Source organism: Podarcis liolepis, assembly GCF_965112155.1.
Source record: "Podarcis liolepis genome assembly, chromosome: 8".
Taxonomy (NCBI): domain Eukaryota; kingdom Metazoa; phylum Chordata; class Lepidosauria; order Squamata; family Lacertidae; genus Podarcis; species Podarcis liolepis.
Genome location: NC_139560.1, coordinates 85311052 through 85330048, shown reverse-complemented (window position 1 = coordinate 85330048; position 18997 = coordinate 85311052). Strand labels below are relative to the sequence as shown.

At 42.0% G+C, this 18997-nt stretch overlaps 2 protein-coding genes across 4 annotated transcripts in view; both read left to right on the top strand.

The window, feature by feature from the left end:
* LOC310714110 (protocadherin alpha-C2-like) overlaps nt 1-18997 on the top strand; it is a 191442-nt gene that overhangs the window by 47806 nt on the left and 124639 nt on the right. Inside the window, exon 1 of one of the 3 annotated variants that reach the window (XM_083519129.1) lies at nt 9403-11835. The exons of the other annotated variants lie outside the window; for them this stretch is intronic. Within the exon in view, the coding sequence (XP_083375255.1) occupies nt 9460-11835 (2376 nt within the window). The 5' untranslated portion in view covers nt 9403-9459. Of the gene's footprint in view, nt 1-9402; nt 11836-18997 lie in introns of those variants that run through there. 3 annotated transcript variants of the gene reach the window in all.
* On the top strand, nt 2038-4607 carry LOC310714155 (protocadherin alpha-5-like; the record flags this gene model as incomplete). Its single annotated transcript, XM_083519275.1, has 1 exon — nt 2038-4607. The coding sequence occupies exon 1, from the start codon at nt 2229-2231 to the stop codon at nt 4605-4607; it is 2379 nt and encodes a 792-aa protein (XP_083375401.1). The 5' UTR covers nt 2038-2228.

Below are 18997 nucleotides of genomic sequence, written 5' to 3'. Positions count from 1 at the left end.
TTGTACATAATCTATCAAACTGTATGTAATTTGATAGATGTTCTTCCAAAATGGTGACTATGTCCTCACTTTCTATGTATTCTGGGAGGCTTCTAAGTTTTTAATTCTTCTTGTGTTGTTCCTGGGTTGTCTTCTCAAATCATGTTTACTGACTGTAAGAGCTATATTTTCTGTCTTTTGCTTTCACTTCTCACAATAGTTTAAATTCTGTCTTTGTTGTTTCCATTTTTTCTATTTTCATACTAATGGCTGCAATTCCCTTTTCCATATCAACCACAGCCTTTTCAGTATTGTTCACTTTTCCTACAACTAATTGTAGGGAATTCCTAATTGTTTTTGAGTATACTGAATGTTTGAAAAGTAACTAATATGTAAAATAATATTTAAATGCCTTCTAGTGTTATGAGTTCTTAATATTGTTTTGCATGTTTCCATATTTATAGTAATAATTTAAAATATTTTCATCTCCTGCTGAGTCAAATTCTGAGCCTTGCAATTTACCTCTTTTATATTTAATCACAATTTGCCTTGGGGTGGAAAGAAGATAAATTGAATTACCCAAAGCATAAGAAAGTGCCGAATGCTTTCACTTTGTCTCTCATCTGCTTCTCCTCTCTGTAATTCCTAAATTAAAATTGCAACACAAGAGAAATAGTGCTTCTGATCCTTTACATAGGATCTTTTAATTACTTTGTGATGACTGTACCAGGTTTAGCTTATTGTGAGGTAGGTCAGTCATTGAGTCAAGTGAAGCAAGAACAATGTCCAGGAAGATGAAAGCGCACCTTGGTTAAAAGTATCTTGGAGCACATTTGCCAGGACAGTAAATGAAACCTGTTGGGTTTCATGACTAACTGTTCCCATTGATTTCAGTGCCACTTAGGTGTGTCTAAGGCTGCAGTCCTGTACCCATATACTGGCAGTAAGCCCCATTGAACTTAGTGGGTAGACCCTGACAGTGAAGGCAGGGGTGGGTTTGTCAACCCCGTGTTAGTATCATATAATGCAATTCCACCATCAGAGTTCTAGTATTAGGGGAGCTATTCTCTTTGTGAAACTAACAAAAGCCCTAAATGACGGTTCTTAACTTTTTTAAAAAACAGCAAAATATGCCACCTGATCCTATGCATACTCACTCAGAAATGAGCCCAACTGTGCTAAATGGTGATTGATGCCAGGTAAGTCTTTATGGGTGCAATCTCAGGCCCTATGGACTCTTATGTATGCTTACGATTGCAATCTGCTGTTGATTTTAAAAGAACTTGCTAGAACTAGAAGCACTATCCCACCTTTTTATTGGCTGAACTAGAATTTTTATGCAAACATGAGCAAATGTTGTGTAAAGATTAAGCAGCTGCTTCCCCTCCCATTTCTCTGCTCAAGATTCCAGCATCATCTGCAAGGCCCATCACATTGCTGTGCAATGTCTAGTGTGCATTGTTGTTTCCCTATATAACTCATTCAGTGTCTACTCCTCTCAACTCTTGAGAGTTACAGGCTATTAAGCATGAAGTTGCATGCCAGAGGTTGCTGGAAAATGTATGATAAGAGAGGGCTACATGCTATTACATATAACAGGCACTTTGATCTTGAAAAATACATGACACTTTCCCCCAATAAACGTATAAGAGCATAATCAAGTGTTGTATCACTTCAATATCAATTGGTGAATGAGCCTTCATGGATCTAACACAACTGGCAGAACTTTCTTATCACTTGGTATCAGCACAAGTACAATCCTTCTTGGAGGAGTCAGTCCATCCATTCAGATATAAGCTGTTATGATAACTGAGTGTGCAACAGTAGTGTTGTGATATGAACCACCACATTTGAAGTATGTGGTGGATTTTAATAACTTTAGTTGAAAGCAGAAGTGCATAAAGTCTCTGAAGAACAGGTGATTATCACAAAACGTTTCATAAAGTTTAGTCACCTGCTTCTCCATTTCTACAATCATTCGCTAGAGGTCACTGTTGCCTAAGGAAATATTTAAGAAGAAAGAACATTCAGAGCTCCTCCCTCAGAGTGACTGAAAACCCTGCCTGTCAGATTCACAATGGGGCTATCAAGCACAGAATGCAAGAACACCGGCGTCTATTCAAATGACTTCACAAATACCAATTCAGATGGGCTCCTTGGACTCTGCTCTACACTACATTAAAGAAAAGGATTTATAAAAAGAAAGGAAGGAAGGAAAGAAGGAAGGAAGAAGACAACAATTTGTGGCTATGCTTGCAATGGTTGCCTGGCAGAATGATTCGGTGCCAAAGCAGCTCCTGCAGCTGCTTCTCCTCCATGCAGCCTGGATGTTGGGGAGCGGCCAGCTCCATTATTCTGTGCCGGAGGAATCCCAGCACGGCACCTTTGTGGGCCGCATTGCCCAGGATCTGGGGCTGGAGGTGGAGGAGCTGGTGCCTCGGATGTTCCGGATGATGTCCAAAGGACAGGAGGACTATTTTGAGGTAAATGTGCAGAATGGGATCTTGTTTGTGAATTCCCGGATAGACAGGGAGGAGCTGTGTGCTAAGAATCTTGAATGTTCCGTTCACCTGGAGGTGATTGTGGACAAACCTCTGAGGGTTTTCCATATAGAGGTGGAGATCAGGGACATAAATGACAATGCCCCCATTTTCTCTGCAAGTGAACAAATCCTGAGCATAGCAGAATTTATAATGGCACCTGGCACCAGATTCCCTTTAGAGGGGGCTTCTGATGCAGATATTGGCACTAATGCTCTGCTAACATACAAGCTCAGGCCCAATGACTATTTCATTGTAGAACAGAAAACAGGTGACCAGCACAATAAACCCTTAGCAATTGTTTTAAAGAAGCCATTGGACAGGGAAGAGGCTCCTGTGCACCATCTTTCACTCACAGCCACTGATGGAGGCAAACCAGAGCTCACAGGCACAGTCCAGCTGGTGATTAATGTGCTAGATGCAAATGACAACCCTCCTGTATTTAACCAATCAGTTTACAAGGTAACATTATTGGAAAATGCAGCTACTGGAACATTGGTTATTAAGCTGAATGCCACTGATTTAGATGAAGGAATTAATAAGGAGATCTCCTATTCTTTTACTAACCATGTGCCACTAAATTTCCAAAAGATTTTTACCATAAATTCCAATACCGGGGAAATAATGGTAAATGGAAGAGTTGATTTCGAAGACGTTAGTGTATATGATCTTCAGATTGTGGCAGAAGATAAAGGCAACCTTCCTTTGTCTGGACATTGCCAAGTGATAATTGAGGTGCTGGATGTGAATGATAATGCCCCAGAGGTGTCAGTCTCATCCCTCTCTGTGCCAGTGCCAGAGGACTCCCCACTGGGGACAGTGGTAGCCTTAATCAGTGTCTCAGACAGGGACTCTGGGGCCAATGGCCAAGTAAGCTGCTCACTGTGGCCTCCTGGGCTTCCCTTCAAACTGGTGTCCACGTTCAAGAACTACTACTCATTAGTAGTGTCTGAACTCCTGGATCGGGAGCAGGTAGCTGAGTATAAGTTGATGGTGATGGCCCAAGACCAAGGTGTTCCACCACTGTCAGCTACTGGTAGCTTATTAGTTCCAATTAGTGACATAAATGACAATGCACCCACTTTCGCACAACCCTCCTACACTGTCTTTGTGAAGGAGAACAACCCACCTGGTGCTCACATCTTCACAGTGTCTGCTTCAGACCCAGATGTGGCTGAGAATTCCTTGGTTAGCTACTGGATCGATGACAAGCTTTGGCCACTGACCAGCTACATCTCGGTGCACTCGGAGAGTGGGAAGGTCTATGCCTTGCAACCCTTGGACTATGAGGAGCTGAAGCTGCTGGAGTTCCAAGTGAGGGCCAAGGATGCTGGGCTGCCCTCCCTGTGTGGCAATGTGACTATTCAGGTTTTTGTGGTGGACGAGAATGACAATGCACCTGCAGTGTCAGGGACAACAGAAGAGAACCCCATTCTCCTAGTGCTTCCTATGGGGTCTGGGCACACAGTGGGCAAGATCCATGCTCTGGATGCTGACTCAGGATACAATGCATGGCTGCGATATGAACTGCATGAGGTGACAAGTGGACCATGGCGTGTGGGCCTGTATAGTGGAGAGATCAGTACCATACGTGCTGTAGACGAGGCAGAAGTCAGCAGAAGTCAGAGCCTGCTGGTTTTGGTGAAAGATCATGGGAAGCCTCAACTCTCAACCACAGCCACACTGAGTGTGTCACTGGTAACCGGTGCGCAGGCCATCAAAACGGATACCCGCCTTTCCAGGACAGGTGAAAGCCCAAAGTCTTTGGTGGACAATGTCAACGTCTACCTGATCATTGCCATCTGCTCCGTGTCCAGCTTGTTCCTCCTAGCAGTAATCTTTTACGTGGCCTTGCGATGCCGTTGCCAGGCGAAGGAGGCCATGGTGTATGGTCCTGGCACAGCCACGCTGGTATGTGCCAGTGAAGTGGGCAGCTGGTCCTATTCAAATCGCCACAGCCACATCCTGGCAGGTGTGAGCGGGGAGGCTGGAGCCAAGAGTGACCTCATGGTCTTCAGCCCCAACATTCCTTCTTCTGCTGATAATGGGAAGCAACAGGACCTGCTCTGTGCAACGGTTAGTATCTGACTTGGTTTCTTCTATCTCTCAGCCATTGTTCAGTCTCCATAACGTTGAATAAGAATATATCCTAGTTATTCAATATTGAATTTGAAATTTTTTGTTGAACTTAATTTTGTAAGCGTCCACATTGAATTGCAAATGGATAGTTTATGAGAAACACGTAATCCCCCCTCTTCAATTCAATTTTACTGGTGTTTTCTTCCTGAGAAATATTTTTATTTGTTTATTGAATATGTATACACTTAAAATAATAAAAGTTACTAAATGACTAACATAAACTTAGTAAAAATGCAGTAGCATTCAATAAAATATTCCTAAAAGCTGGTTAAAAATGAAATAAAAACACAACACAACTGTATATGTCACATAAAACTGAGCAGTGTGCAAAATAACTTTTTTAAAAAATTGAGTCAGAGTCCAGGAAATATTGGACAAATTTTAAAGGAGGAATTTAAAAGTAATCACTTCCTCCACCTGAGAGATGGTGTTCAGAGGGTGGGTGCAATCACAGAGAGGGCCATCTTCTGCATTGTCATCAAGTGACTATTTACTGGCTAGTAGATCTGAGATTGACTTGGACTGTACTTGGGGAGGTGGCCTGACAGGCGACTTTGTTCGAAGTTATATAGAGCGGTAAATGTCAGCAGAAAAATCTTGAACTTGGCTCAGGAGTTAATAGGCAGCTAACTGAGATATTTCAGCATTGGTGTAATATTTTTAAAGTTAGGTGTTCCACAAAGCACCCAAGCAGCTTCATTTTGAAATAACTGTGGCTTCCAAATCAGTTACAAGAATAGCCCCACGTGTAGTACAATACAGTTATCTAATAATGATATTAGATGTATGGTCCACTGTAGCAAAGCTATTCCTGTCTGTGAATAGTCATAGTTAGTATACCAGCTAAGTTGTTAATGGATGATCTGAGGCCAACTGGGCCTCCAATTATAGTGGTGGATCTAGAACACCTCTAACTATGTACTTGCTGCCTCTGGGGGAGTGAAATCCCATACACAGGTGGTACGCAACCCAATTCTCAGACCTGGAAACCACCCATCCGTAGGATCGCCATCTTGTCAGGATTCAGTCACCGTTTATTAGTCTTCATTCAATCCGTAAGTGCATCCAGGGATCTGTTTAGGACACACACAACTTCAGCTGTCACAGAGTTGTGTCTCATCAGCATACTGGCTCCAAATCTCCTAATGACTATCCCCAGTGGTTTCATATAGTTATTAAATAGCATTGGGGAAGAAATTGTGTCCTGTGGGATTCCACAGATCAACTGCCATGGGGCTGAGGCACAGTCACCCAATATGATTCTGGAACCGGCCCCACAAGTAGAAGTGGCATCACCATTAAACAGTGCATTCAGTCCTCAAAACATGGAGGTGGTCCAAGAGGACACTATGGTCCATGGTATCAAAAGCCATGGAGAGATCCAGGAGAATCCACGGAATCCTATTTCTTTGTCCTTTTCCCAAAGGAGGTAATCTGTTAGGGCAACCATGACTGTTTCTGTCCCCAAATCAAGCCTGAACCCAGACTGGAACGGGCCAAGATAGTTCCATCCAAGAGCACCAGAATTCTTAATATGATGCCTTATTTACAACATTTATTGCCAATGCATTAGTTCTAGAAATTAGTAGTTTACTTCTAAGTAAGAATGCATAGGATTGTAGCAATGATCACAAAAGTGGAAATGCTTCACAGTAAACCACAAACCAAATATTCAATCTACTTCATTATTTTATTTATTTACCATTATTTATTGTCTATCCTATACAACAAAGTCCTCAGGGCAGGTCATAGCAAGCAATTAAAACATTTGAAATTCAACAACAATAAAAGTGTATATATATATATACAGCATAAAAACACAAGTCCGAGTCAAAAGCAGTGCCTTGATTAATGGGAGGCTGGGGTTCAGTTATTTGTATCAGAATTGGATAAGGATCGCACCAAATTTCGAATGTTCTAGAGGACAACAAGCAGGAGTATGAAAAGTCTTGAAGGAAATCATATAGAAACGAGAAGGAAGAAACTGCTTATGGTTGTCATACGTGAAACAAAATTTAATCTCATTTTGTTAGATTGCCTGGACAGATTATGGAATCCATTTCAAATGAAGCTTTCAAGAAACATCCCTGCTTCTGGGCAGACAACTCAAGGCTATTAAGACATTCAACTATATATAAGACAACTCACACTTGTTCAAACTATAGACATGTAGGCTTGTTTGCTCCCCGCCCCAAAGTTGCCAGTTGCACACAGACTGCATGTACAGTTTTGTAGAGCATGTGCAGACATAACACAGAGGGCTTGGTGATCAGTGGTGTGGCTTGCCACAATGACACTACAATCCTGTTCTCTTCAATCCATATTCATCGTACACAGATTGAAATCTGCATAGCGCTTAGATCAAATTATCTTAGTTGTAGGAAGATTCTTTGCTTTTATTTCTTTATAGTGATTTCTTTCTAAGATTATTTATACCAGCATTGTTTAAATGCCCGTGGAATGAATAGTTCAACAACAGTTCCAGTTTATTTGGTCTATAGACCAAAACACATCAGATACAGTCTATTGTATTTACCAAGGTTGCTAGGATAGACATAGCAGAGTGAAAAAAGGACAACATACTAGCGAGCAATTTGGAACAACACAAAGCATTTTGACTTGAAACTCGGGTTCCTTTTAATAATTGTGGTCTGGTTTGATGGCTTCATTAAGGAACTTGGCTATACTTCCTGTGACCATAGGGTTGGAATCTGCCATTAAAACTGAATCATGGAATTCACCTGAGTTCCCCAAGTGTAGAGAAAGTACCTGAAGATAAACTGTGATATTTATTCTGTGAACTGCACTGAGATCTGACAATGAAGGGTAGTATATAAAACAAACAAACAAACAAACAAACAAATCCTATGAAAATTATAATATAACAGAACATTGGCTACTATTTCATCTGAGCTGCTTTCACAAGGGCAAGATTGCCAAGGCAGCCTTGTGAATTCACCTTCCATAAGCATTGAACTAGCCACTCTTTAGTTAATGTTGCTATATGACTAGCAGGCTGATAATCGCCACTATGTTGTAGACCAAGGTACAGTGCAGTGGTGAGCCAACCCCATTTGGTAGAGTTGATAAACAAAGACCTAGAAGTGGTGCAGCCAGTTTTTTCTAACCCAAGTGGCAGAAGGTGATGTGGAAAATAGTGAGAGCTGTTAACTTACTCACTAACAAATTTCAGCCAAGAGCAAGCATAATCTTCAAGCAAAGCCAGAGATAGGTAGCCCACATCTGTTGAGGATAACTGCACATGAAGCCAGTAACCAATGGCAAGGGACAATGCTATTTTCCCCCTAAGTCTACTTACTCTTCTGGTATGGAGGCATTGTGGGCTGGTGATGTCTCCTTTCACTGAGATCCAACAGGGCTCAGGATGCTGGGACTGCACTGATGAGCGACTAGGATTTCAGATCCAAGCTTGCCTGCAAAATTGGCCAATGGCAGGCAGACTTGGGAGCAAGGTCCTCCTTGGGGGCAGGCCTGATGGAGCATGTAGACTTTCCTCCGCTCCACTCCCAGGGTACTTAAGGAGGCCTGCCCCAGTCCCAGCACCTGGGTTTGCGTTAATAGGTATGCACAATATCTCCATTGTTCAACTGCCACTCTGAATGAATGCGGTCAAGATTTGGCTCTGTGAAGAAGTGATTATTACTTTTTTGAAAGACAACTTGGAAATTCCATTGAATGTGATTTCTAGACAATTGTATACAAATAATCTCTTATGTTTGCCTACTAAAGACAACCACATCTCCATGTGGTAAGGTTTTCTACTGCATATTTGTTTTGTCACCTGTAGTAAAGAAAGAGGGTAATAATTTCCCCCCTGGAGCAAATTCCAATGTGTGTTGGGAGCCTTATCACATCACCACAGTTTTTGATCTGTTTTAGTATTTGTGACAGGTGATATGAAGTAAGAATACTTTCTCCCTAAACTATAGTGTCTCTTGACTAGAGTGGTCTCCCAAGGAACAGCTTCCCTTTCCTAATTTTTCCTCTATGACTTCTAAATCTGAAATTTAAGATTTTAAATCCAAATCTGAGAGGGTTTTCAGTTGGGGGAACTTTTATAAAATAACAAAACATGCATGGATAATCTAAATTAAGAGAAAGAGCTGGCTTCAAAGGCTTAATCAGAGGACTCCAAAGTTTTAAAAGCAAGGCAAGCTTGTTTAAAAACCTTGAACTTGCTCCTGAAAATGAAAGTAACTCTACCATTGAGCTGAAGCACAGTCTCTTTACTCTAGGTAGGAATGGAACCACTATAAAACAGTGCCTCCTATACCTAAGCTAGCAATGTCCATTACTTTAAATGGGTCTACTCTGAGTAGGGCCAGCACTGTAAAATAGAAACGGTACAAAGAGCTGTATGGGTAATAGTTACTCTTCTGAAGGAATAAGCCATTATATATTTTAAAATTTCCATACTTAGTGGAAGATCTTTCTGTTCTTATTTTAAGAAGCCTAGTTTACCTGGAGTTCCAAAATTACTATTTTTAAAAACATTTAACATTATGTAGCAGAAGAATACATTTATTCTACTAGTCAGAAGAAATACTGTGCAACCAAAAACATTTCAACACAAGGGGGAGCCATTGACTAACAAGACCATTTCTGAAAGGACACGCTCCTCCCTCTGACTAGATAAAAAAATCTGCCTCTTCCTACATTGGAAAACCTTCGATCCTCAGTGTAAAAGGACCGGCATTGACTCCTTTCTATCCAGGTCAGTCAACATTTGCTCAGTTATAGCCAGGTAATTTATAACAGATCATCAGTACTTGCATTTGCTATGCCTTTTCTGCAAAGAGATTTCCAGGTGACAATGAAGCTGCTGCAGCTGATGGTGCTTCACGCAGCCTGGATGATGGGGAGCGGCCAGCTCCATTATTCTGTGCCAGAGGAATCCCAGCATGGTACCTTTGTGGGCCGCATCACTCAGGATCTGGGGCTGGAGGTGGGAGAGCTCATGCCTCGGATGTTCCGGATGGTTTCCAAAGACCACAAGGATTATTTAGAGGTAAATGTGCAAAATGGGATCTTGTTTGTTAGTTCCCGGATAGACAGGGAGGAGCTTTGCAGCAAGAATCCTGTGTGCACCATTCACTTGGAGGTGATCCTGGATAAGCCCCTGCGGGTTTTTCATGTGGAAGTGGAGATCAGGGATATAAATGACAATGCTCCTGTTTTCTCGGAGGGCGAGGAGATTTTGAGTGTCGCAGAGTTAACACTGCCAGGTGCTCATTTCCCTCTAGAGGGAGCCTCAGATGCAGATGTTGGTGCTAATGCTCAACTGAAGTACAAGCTCAACTCCACAGAATATTTTGTTGTTGAAGAGAAAATCAACGACAGGCACAGTAAATCATTAGTGCTTGTGTTAAAGAAACCTGTGGACAGAGAAAAAATCCCTGTGCATCGTTTAGTGCTAACAGCTACTGATGGGGGTCAGCCAGAACTCACAAGCACAGTGCATCTTGAGATCACTGTGATTGATGCAAATGACAATGCACCTGTATTTAATCAATCTGTTTATAAGGTGAAACTGTTAGAAAATGTGGCAGATGGAACATTGGTTATTCATCTCAATGCAACAGACTTAGATGAAGGAAGTAACAAGGAAATCACCTACTATTTCAGCAAGCATGTTTCTCCCAATGTAAAAAAGACATTCAGTATAGATTCAGTTGCAGGTGAGATTAGGGTAAAAGGAAAAGTGGATTACGAAGATATCAATCTGTATGATATTGAAATTGAGGCGAAAGACAAAGGAACCCCTCCTCTCTCAGGGCACTGCAATGTCATCATAGAAATAATGGACGTAAATGACAACATCCCGGAAGTATCAGTGACATCGCTATCAGTACCTGTGTCAGAGGACTCCCCACTGGAGTCGGTGGTGGCTCTAATCAGTGCCTCAGACAAGGACGCTGGCACCAATGGACAAGTAAACTGCTCTCTGTGGCCTCCTGGGCTCCCCTTCAAGCTGGTATCCACTTTCAAGAATTACTACTCACTGGTGCTAAATGAACCTCTGGATCGAGAACAGGTTGCAGAATACAAACTAGTTGTAACAGCAAGAGACCAAGGGGATCCATCCTTGTCAGCCAGCAGCACCCTGGTTGTGCCCATTGGTGATGTGAACGACAATGCACCTGCTTTTACTCAGACTTCCTACACAGTTTTTGTGAAAGAGAACAACCCACCTGGTGCCCACATCTTTACGGTGTCTGCCTCAGATCCAGATATAGCCGAGAATGCTCTGGTCACCTACTGGATAGATGAGAACCTCTGGCCACTGTCAAGCTACATCTCGGTACACTCAGAAAGTGGGAATGTCTATGCTTTGCAGCCCTTGGATTATGAGGAGCTGAAGCTGCTGGAGTTCAAAGTGAGTGCAAAGGACGCCGGATTGCCCTCCTTGCACAGCAATGTGATGGTGCAGGTCTTTGTGGTGGATGAAAATGATAACGCCCCAACAGTATCTGGGCCAGAGAACACTCCCATCTTGCTGGTGATCCCTTTGGTTGCTGGACAGATGGTAGGCAAGATCCGTGCCCTGGATGCTGACTCAGGCTACAATGCATGGCTTCACTATGAGCTGCATGAGTCAACTAGTGGTCCTTGGCGGGTGGGACTATATAGTGGGGAGATCAGCACCACCCGTGTTTTGAATGAGATGGAGGGTGATGCTGGCAGCCAGAATCTGCTGATACTGGTGAAGGATCATGGCAAGCCAATGCTGTCAACCACAGCCACCCTGAGTGTGTCACTGGTGGTCAGCGCTCAGGCCATCCACACAGATGGCTACCATTCTAGAGCAGGAGGAAGCTCAAAGCCGCTTGAAGAGAACAAAAACGTCTACCTGATCATTGCCATCTGCTCAGTTTCCACATTGTTTCTGCTGGCAATCATTGTGTATATGGCTCTGCGATGCCAGTGTCAACCCAAGGAGCCCGTGATGTATGGCCCAGGCACAGCCACATTGGTTTGTGCCAGCGAAGTGGGCAGCTGGTCCTATTCAAATCGCCACAGCCATATCCTGGCCGCTGCAACTGGGGAGCCTGGTGCCAAGAATGACCTCATGGTTTTTACCCCCAACATCCCTGCCTTTATGGAGAATGGAGAGCTTGGGAATGGGAAGGAAATGACTCCAACCTCATCTGGACAGGTAAGTCTCAGGAGATGGCTTTCCTTCTTTAATTTTTCTATATTGTTTTACTAAGTTAGCAACTGCATACAAAACAAATATCCAGCTGGAGACTTACTGTAGAGAATGAGTTCACACATAATTAAAAGTATCAGTGTGTTTTCTTGTCTCCCAACCTCATTGAAGAGAGGTATTCCAGAAGGATAACATGGCCAGTTGTTTAAAAATTTCTGAAGGTTCAGGAGAATCATGAGTTGCACTTCTATTGTCCCTCTGCTGGTAAAGGTGGTCCACCAGAATGACCAAGACAGTTTAATTGAAATTGCCTGCTTGCATCAGACCTTAGGTTCATATAGGTCAATATTATGTTTCTAGCAGCAGCTAAGCAACTAAATCTGGGAAGCTTATAGGCAGGGCACAAAGGAGACCTACTGACCTATTATTTGTCCCTATCACAGAGATATACTGCTCTTTAACATGGAGTCTTCATTTAGATATCAAGCTTAATAGTTTTGATAGATCTATCTCTTTTGAACTTGTCTAATCCTATTTCTAAATAAAAAAATTCCTTCCAGTAGCACCTTAAAGACCAACTAAGTTAGTTCTTGGTATGAGCTTTCGTGTGCATGCACACTTCTTCAGATTCTTCAGATACTTCTTTGTTGTTCTTCCAGCAACAAAATCATCAAGTTTGCTGATGACACTACGGTGGTAGGGCTCATTTCAGGAGGGGATGAGTCCGCCTATCGGGACGAGGTGGAGCGGCTCTGTGTTTGGTGTGGAGAGAACAATCTGGCTCTTAATACGGCTAAGACCAAGGAATTGGTGGTGGATTACAGAAAAAATAAGGCGGACATTCAGCCCTTGTATATCAACGGGGAACGGGTGGAGAGGGTGGCGGAATTCAGGTTTTTGGGAGTAGCTATCGATCAGGGCATGACTTGGAGCGCACATACCACTGCTCTGGTGAAGAAGGCCCAGCAGAGAATTTATTTCCTCAGACTTTTAAAGAAGAACAATCTGAGTGAGAGACTGCTGGTGTCCTTCTACCGAGGCTCCATAGAGAGCATACTTACATACTGTATTTGTGCTTGGTTCTCCAGTTGTACAGCTAGGGAGAGGAAGGTGCTCCAGAAGGTCATAACCACAGCCCAAAGGATTATTGGTCATCCTCTCCCATCTTTGGAAGAACTGTACGGTTCCCGTTGTCTTAGGAAAGCAAATAACATCCTGCAGGATTCATCTCACCCGGGACACGGTCTGTTTGCACTACTGCCTTCTGGCAGGAGATATAGAAACATCAAGTCAAAGACAAATAGACTGAAAAACAGTTTCTATCCAAGAGCTGTGGCCTTTTTGAATGCTGTAACTCGATAGTGTGACCTGGGAGTTTGATGGGTGTGGTGTGGGTGTGGCTGGAATGTGGTTTGTTTGGTTGTTGTTGTTGTTTTGCTTTTGTCGTTTTAAGGGATGGCATCCAATTTCGTTGCACTTTGTGCAATGTTGCACTTGTGTAATGACAATAAAGAATCTATTCTATTCTATTCTATTCTATTCTATTCTATTCTATTCTATTCTAAACAATTATTTGTGCTGCACAATCCATGATGAGATCTGAATTATATTTCTCAGACAAGAAGTGAATTGCCTGTGTGATTGTGAAATGCACCATGAATTCATGTTGTTTTTCATTTACTTTGTGAGTGCTTGGTAGTTTGAGGGTTTGGGGAAGCCAGGATGCAACTGTTCTTAAGCAGCCTTTAGAGAGTTAATGAGGAGGCCTGGACAGGTGCTACAATTGGACTGGCATTTTTGGTGGTGATGGTTAGCTGTTAGCTATTCTTGGTTCACCTGCCTTTAGGAAGGTAAGCTCATAGTTTAAGAATTACACACATTTTTTTGAAAGATATCAGAATAAAAGAGGGTGAATCTTTCAGCTCTGAGATGGCGATGGAAACTGGATGCAGGGAAGGTTGTTGAATGAAATTCTGTGGAGTCTTGTCACTCTGAAGTCTCTCAGTTTGTAAATATTGATATTCCACTTTCAGGAAAAGGGCATATCATAAGATTTATGGTGCTGCGAAAGCCCATAGCAGAAGGAGATAAATATAAATAACTACAGCACAAGACAGCTGGAGATATACCTTAGCAGAGAGTATTTTATCTGTGTGGTGCCTTTTCAACCATTGTTCCTTGATAATTGCGTTGTTGAAAGTCTGTTTATTTTAAATTAACACAAGTAGTGTTGGCTTTTTGCAGTATAGTGACGCTGCAGAGAGCTTGCTGGGGAGATCATGCATTAAAAAGAAAGGACTCAAAAAGTACTTAAAGAAGGTTTTAATAAGAAAAACAAAAACTCCATTTACACTAAATATATTAACAAACAAACATGACCCAACCACCAACCCATCCCCCAGGGTAATGGGAGAGCTAGGTGCTGCTCCTTATATACTCTACCCAAATGCTGACACGCCTTAATCAAATACAACTCAGCAGCACCTGCTATGTTTCACAGCTGTAAAGCTGGGTCTCGTTATCTTGCTCTGGCCCTTGCTCCGGCCCCTTAAAGACATACACATGGAGTGGAACAATGATGAACCTTTACATTTAAAGAAACCATTCAACATTTCCCCTGCGGTTCATCATTGTGGAACAAAAACATAAAGCATACTTTGTACATGTTTTTCATGTGTGATGTAAACTGCAACCTATAATGTATGGTATGTTTAAGGTACATTACCACTCTCTTAAGAGCAGAGAAGCATTGCATAGTGGGCTTTTCCACACTGTGAAGCATCTTTTAACAAAAGCTTAACTGTTTCATATTTTACACTTAGTGAATAACACAAAACATAATCTTCACCTGGAATTTGTTGAAAACCCCTAGCAACTAATCTCGCCTTGTACCTTGCAACTTTATTTTTGTCATTCATTTTAACTCTATAAACCCATTTTGAATCAATAAGTCTCATATCTGGGGTTTGTGGTACAAGAGACCAAGTGTTATGCTCTTTCAAAGAAGCTATCTCAGAGTTCATAGCTTTATACCAATTTACAGCTTGGTGCTTAGGTAAATTCTGAACATCATTGTAGCTTTTTGGCTCAAAAACCACCTTATTGGCATACACAGTATTAAAATGTTCATCTGCAAAACGCTGTGGCTTCTGCCTCTTTCTATCTGAACGTCTCAGTCCGGAAGGAGAGTCAGACTCCTCAGACTTAATGGGACTGAGTGAACTACTAGTTTCAGGTTGTAAATCATCATTGTCAGACTGAAGAGGTGCCTGTAGGCTAAGCTCACGGTCAGAAAACTCAAGAGAATCTAACCTCCCCTCAGATGCCTGTGACTTTAAATCATCAAACAAATTATCAGATTCAACAGGCTTTTTGTCTTTTCCCATTAATTCAGAAGCACCATTTCCTGCTGCTTCTGCTTCTTCCTCTTCTTCAGTATTATCTATACCATTAGTATCTTGGAAAACAGCAACTCCATTCCAATTTACAGTTTGTATCATGCTTCTGGTTATATGAAATTTGCCAGTTGCTGGTATGTAAATTCTGTATGCCCCCTGCTGGTAGCCCATTAATTTTCCCTGAACACTACGTTCACCCAATTTCTGCTTAGCGGGATAATGCATAATTACATCTGAACCCCAAATACGTAGGTATTTCAGATTAGGGCGTTTTTTAAACAGCTTCTCATAGGGGGTGACATCTAAACCAGAATGATAACTGCGATTTCTAACATAACAAAAGGCATGGAGCGCTTCAGCCCAAAAGTCTTTGGGCAGATTAGCATCGTGCAGATAAGTTTTAACCCCTGCCTGCAGGTCACGCTGCACAACTTCAACAAGCCCATTTTGCCAGGGACTTCGGGGGCAAGATAACTCATGAGTAGTCCCCTGCGCTTCCAGGAATTTCTCAAAATCCTCAGAAACAAATTCCCCGCCCCGGTCAGAAAACAGGTTCTTAATTGGTTTGTTAAAGTGCGTTTTTACCCAGTTGCAAAAAACCTTGTACTTCTCAAATGCTTGGGACTTCTCAGCTATTGCATAAGTCCAACAATATCTACTATACTGGTCTATCAGAGTAAGCCAGTACTTTGAACCTCCTAATGAGGGTGGGAGTGGCCCAACTAAATCACAATGTACACGCTCAAATGGCTCAGTTACTTTTCTATCTGAGTACCTGCCCTTGCGTGCAACCTTAATCTTATTCTTGCAACAGGATAGACATTGCATAAAGAATTTACATGGTTTTAAGTTGAGGCCATTGACAATATTCTTTGTCTTAATTACATCAGCAAAATTCAGGTGTCCCAGAATTCTGTGCGCCACGTGGATACACCCAGAATGTGGCCTTACATTCCTCAACCCCTGGCTTAACTGTGCTGCTCTGCAATTTATAGGCGATTGGGAGTAGGTGCGAAAATATAGTCTATATAAACCACCAGATTCCCGGGCATACAACAGACGTTTGTTCCCCTCGAAAAACTCACACATAGACTTTAAGAAACGCACAGTTATGCCTTGATGAGCAAAGCACCTTACTGACAATAAATTGTCCACTGACGGGCAGTAAATGCAGTTCGCTATTGTAATGTTTAAAGAGTCAAGTTTAACGGTACCCCTGCCAAGCGACTGCAAGACTTGTGAATTGGCTAAATGTACATTACCAATTTCCTCTTCGAAAGAAATAAACAAGCTTCGATCATTGCAGATATTTTGAGATGCTCCTGAGTCGACAACAAAAGACTTCCACTTGGCACCTTTAATTCTTTTACGATCTTTAGTCCGAGCATGAAAAGCTCGCGGCTCGTTTCTGTCTCTACTATACGATGCCGGCTGCTGGGCTGACGACCGTGATTGACGAACAGAAACAGGCTTGGGAGTACTTTGCTTTCTTTTGGATCTGCAGTCCCTTGCAAAATGTCCTTGCTTATTGCAGAACCAACAACGCTTTGCAGCTTTAAATGCAGTTGTATCACCACAGGTTTGCATATGGCGTTCCTCATTCTTTCTGGAAACAGGAGTGCTTATGGCACAAGCCTCCCTTCTATCCAACTCGCCCATTAATCTTGCTGTTACCCCTTCCACAGTTAATTGTGCTGGTGGAACAGCAGATATCTGGCTAGCTATACCATCAAAGTCCTCATTAAGGGAACAAAGGATGATAAAAACATACTGAATATCAGGTATCTCCATGTCCCTTCGAATTAACTCGCCGCGTATTGCCTCCAGACGTCTCAAGTGTGCTGCCAAATCTCCACCAGGCTGCAACTTCGTCTGGTACAACTGCTTGAAAAAGGTCAATGCAGACGCTGACTCTTTTCTAACATGCACTGCTGCAAGACTGTCCCACATTTCTCTGGCAGTTTTCTTATTTCTTATATAGACTACTTGCTGGTCGCTGACTGCCAAATTAATTATCGCCCTGGCTTTTGCATCTCCTTTCAACCAAGCATTACTTACAGGGTCAGGAGGGTCATCAGTTACATAGGTCCATACTTCTCTAGAGGTCAAAAGCGCCTCCACCCGAAAAGACCATAAACTATAGTTCTCATCTGTTAGCTGTGGGAAGACCAGAGCCTTCTCAGCTTCTGCAACCCGGTCAACCATTCTGGAACTCTTCCAGACCCACAAAAACTACGCTAACAGGAGAAGGAGTTTTCAAACCTTTCTCAGAGTCCAAAAATATGCAGTCATCCACTCAGCAGCTGGGCCCATAACCAAAGATGTTGGCTTTTTGCAGTATAGTGACGCTGCAGAGAGCTTGCTGGGGAGATCATGCATTAAAAAGAAAGGACTCAAAAAGTACTTAAAGAAGGTTTTAATAAGAAAAACAAAAACTCCATTTACACTAAATATATTAACAAACAAACATGACCCAACCACCAACCCATCCCCCAGGGTAATGGGAGAGCTAGGTGCTGCTCCTTATATACTCTACCCAAATGCTGACACGCCTTAATCAAATACAACTCAGCAGCACCTGCTATGTTTCACAGCTGTAAAGCTGGGTCTCGTTATCTTGCTCTGGCCCTTGCTCCGGCCCCTTAAAGACATACACATGGAGTGGAACAATGATGAACCTTTACATTTAAAGAAACCATTCAACAAGTAGTTCACAAAATGGAAAAGTTTTATGTCAGCATTCTAATAATGATTAATTATATAGGCAATTAAAAATAATAAGTGGGTAATGTTCTGTGTGGTACAATTAAAGGTGGATGCTGGGTCTCAAATGGTTGATGATGATTGGTTTAAGCAAATTGTCTGTAGCTGGTAAATGGTTCAATTCTGTCTGAAATTAAGAATCAAATTTTCTGCCAGGCCATGTTTGTCATGCCTCCAGTGCAACATAGATTTTCTCTTTGTCTGTCTCTCTCTTCATAAATATCATTGAAATAATCATGGCAGGTGTTCTCTTAAGTCAGCCATAAAGCATTATTTATTACATCAAAGGAAAATGGATAAAAATCCTGCCATTAATATAATATTTATCAATATATTTGATAACAAAGCAGGCTTTTTTCCTAATTAAAAAAGCTTTCAGAAAAAATGAAAGCTATGGGTTGCATCTAATGCTCCACACACATAGTTCTGTTGGTGGAACAAGACCTACATTTCCTCTCCTCCCTCCTATGAACCCTTGAAATCTGGAGGGTCCTCCAACTCTCCAGAGCTGATTTTGAGGGTGTGTGGTGGTGGGGAGCTGGAGGGGACAGGAGTGAAAGAGAAGCTCTGTTCACCCAGAAGTCTGTTCCACCCCTGCATTGAATACAATTATATTACCAAACAATTTTATAGCAAGAGCTTGGATATTTCTAGATACAAAAAGGCTTTTGACTGATTTGGATGTGATATTTAAAAGATTGCATTGGAGAGCATCTGTAGCAATGAATATCTTTGTAAATATGAGTGGTGTTTTGGAGCTCTGTTGATAGGGCAAGGGATACAGATTATTTTTTAAACACCACTACCTTCTCCATTCACCTGAATTTACACCCCCACTGTGTTTCCAAATGCAGCTACCAACTCTGAATCTTTGCATTTCAATTTCTTTTTTTAAGTGTACCAGAAATATATTATCCACCTAAAGTGCAATTTGAAACATATACTCTAATAATCCAATCAAGCCCATGGCTAACTTTAAACTGTACCAGTGATCGGGAAGAGCTCTA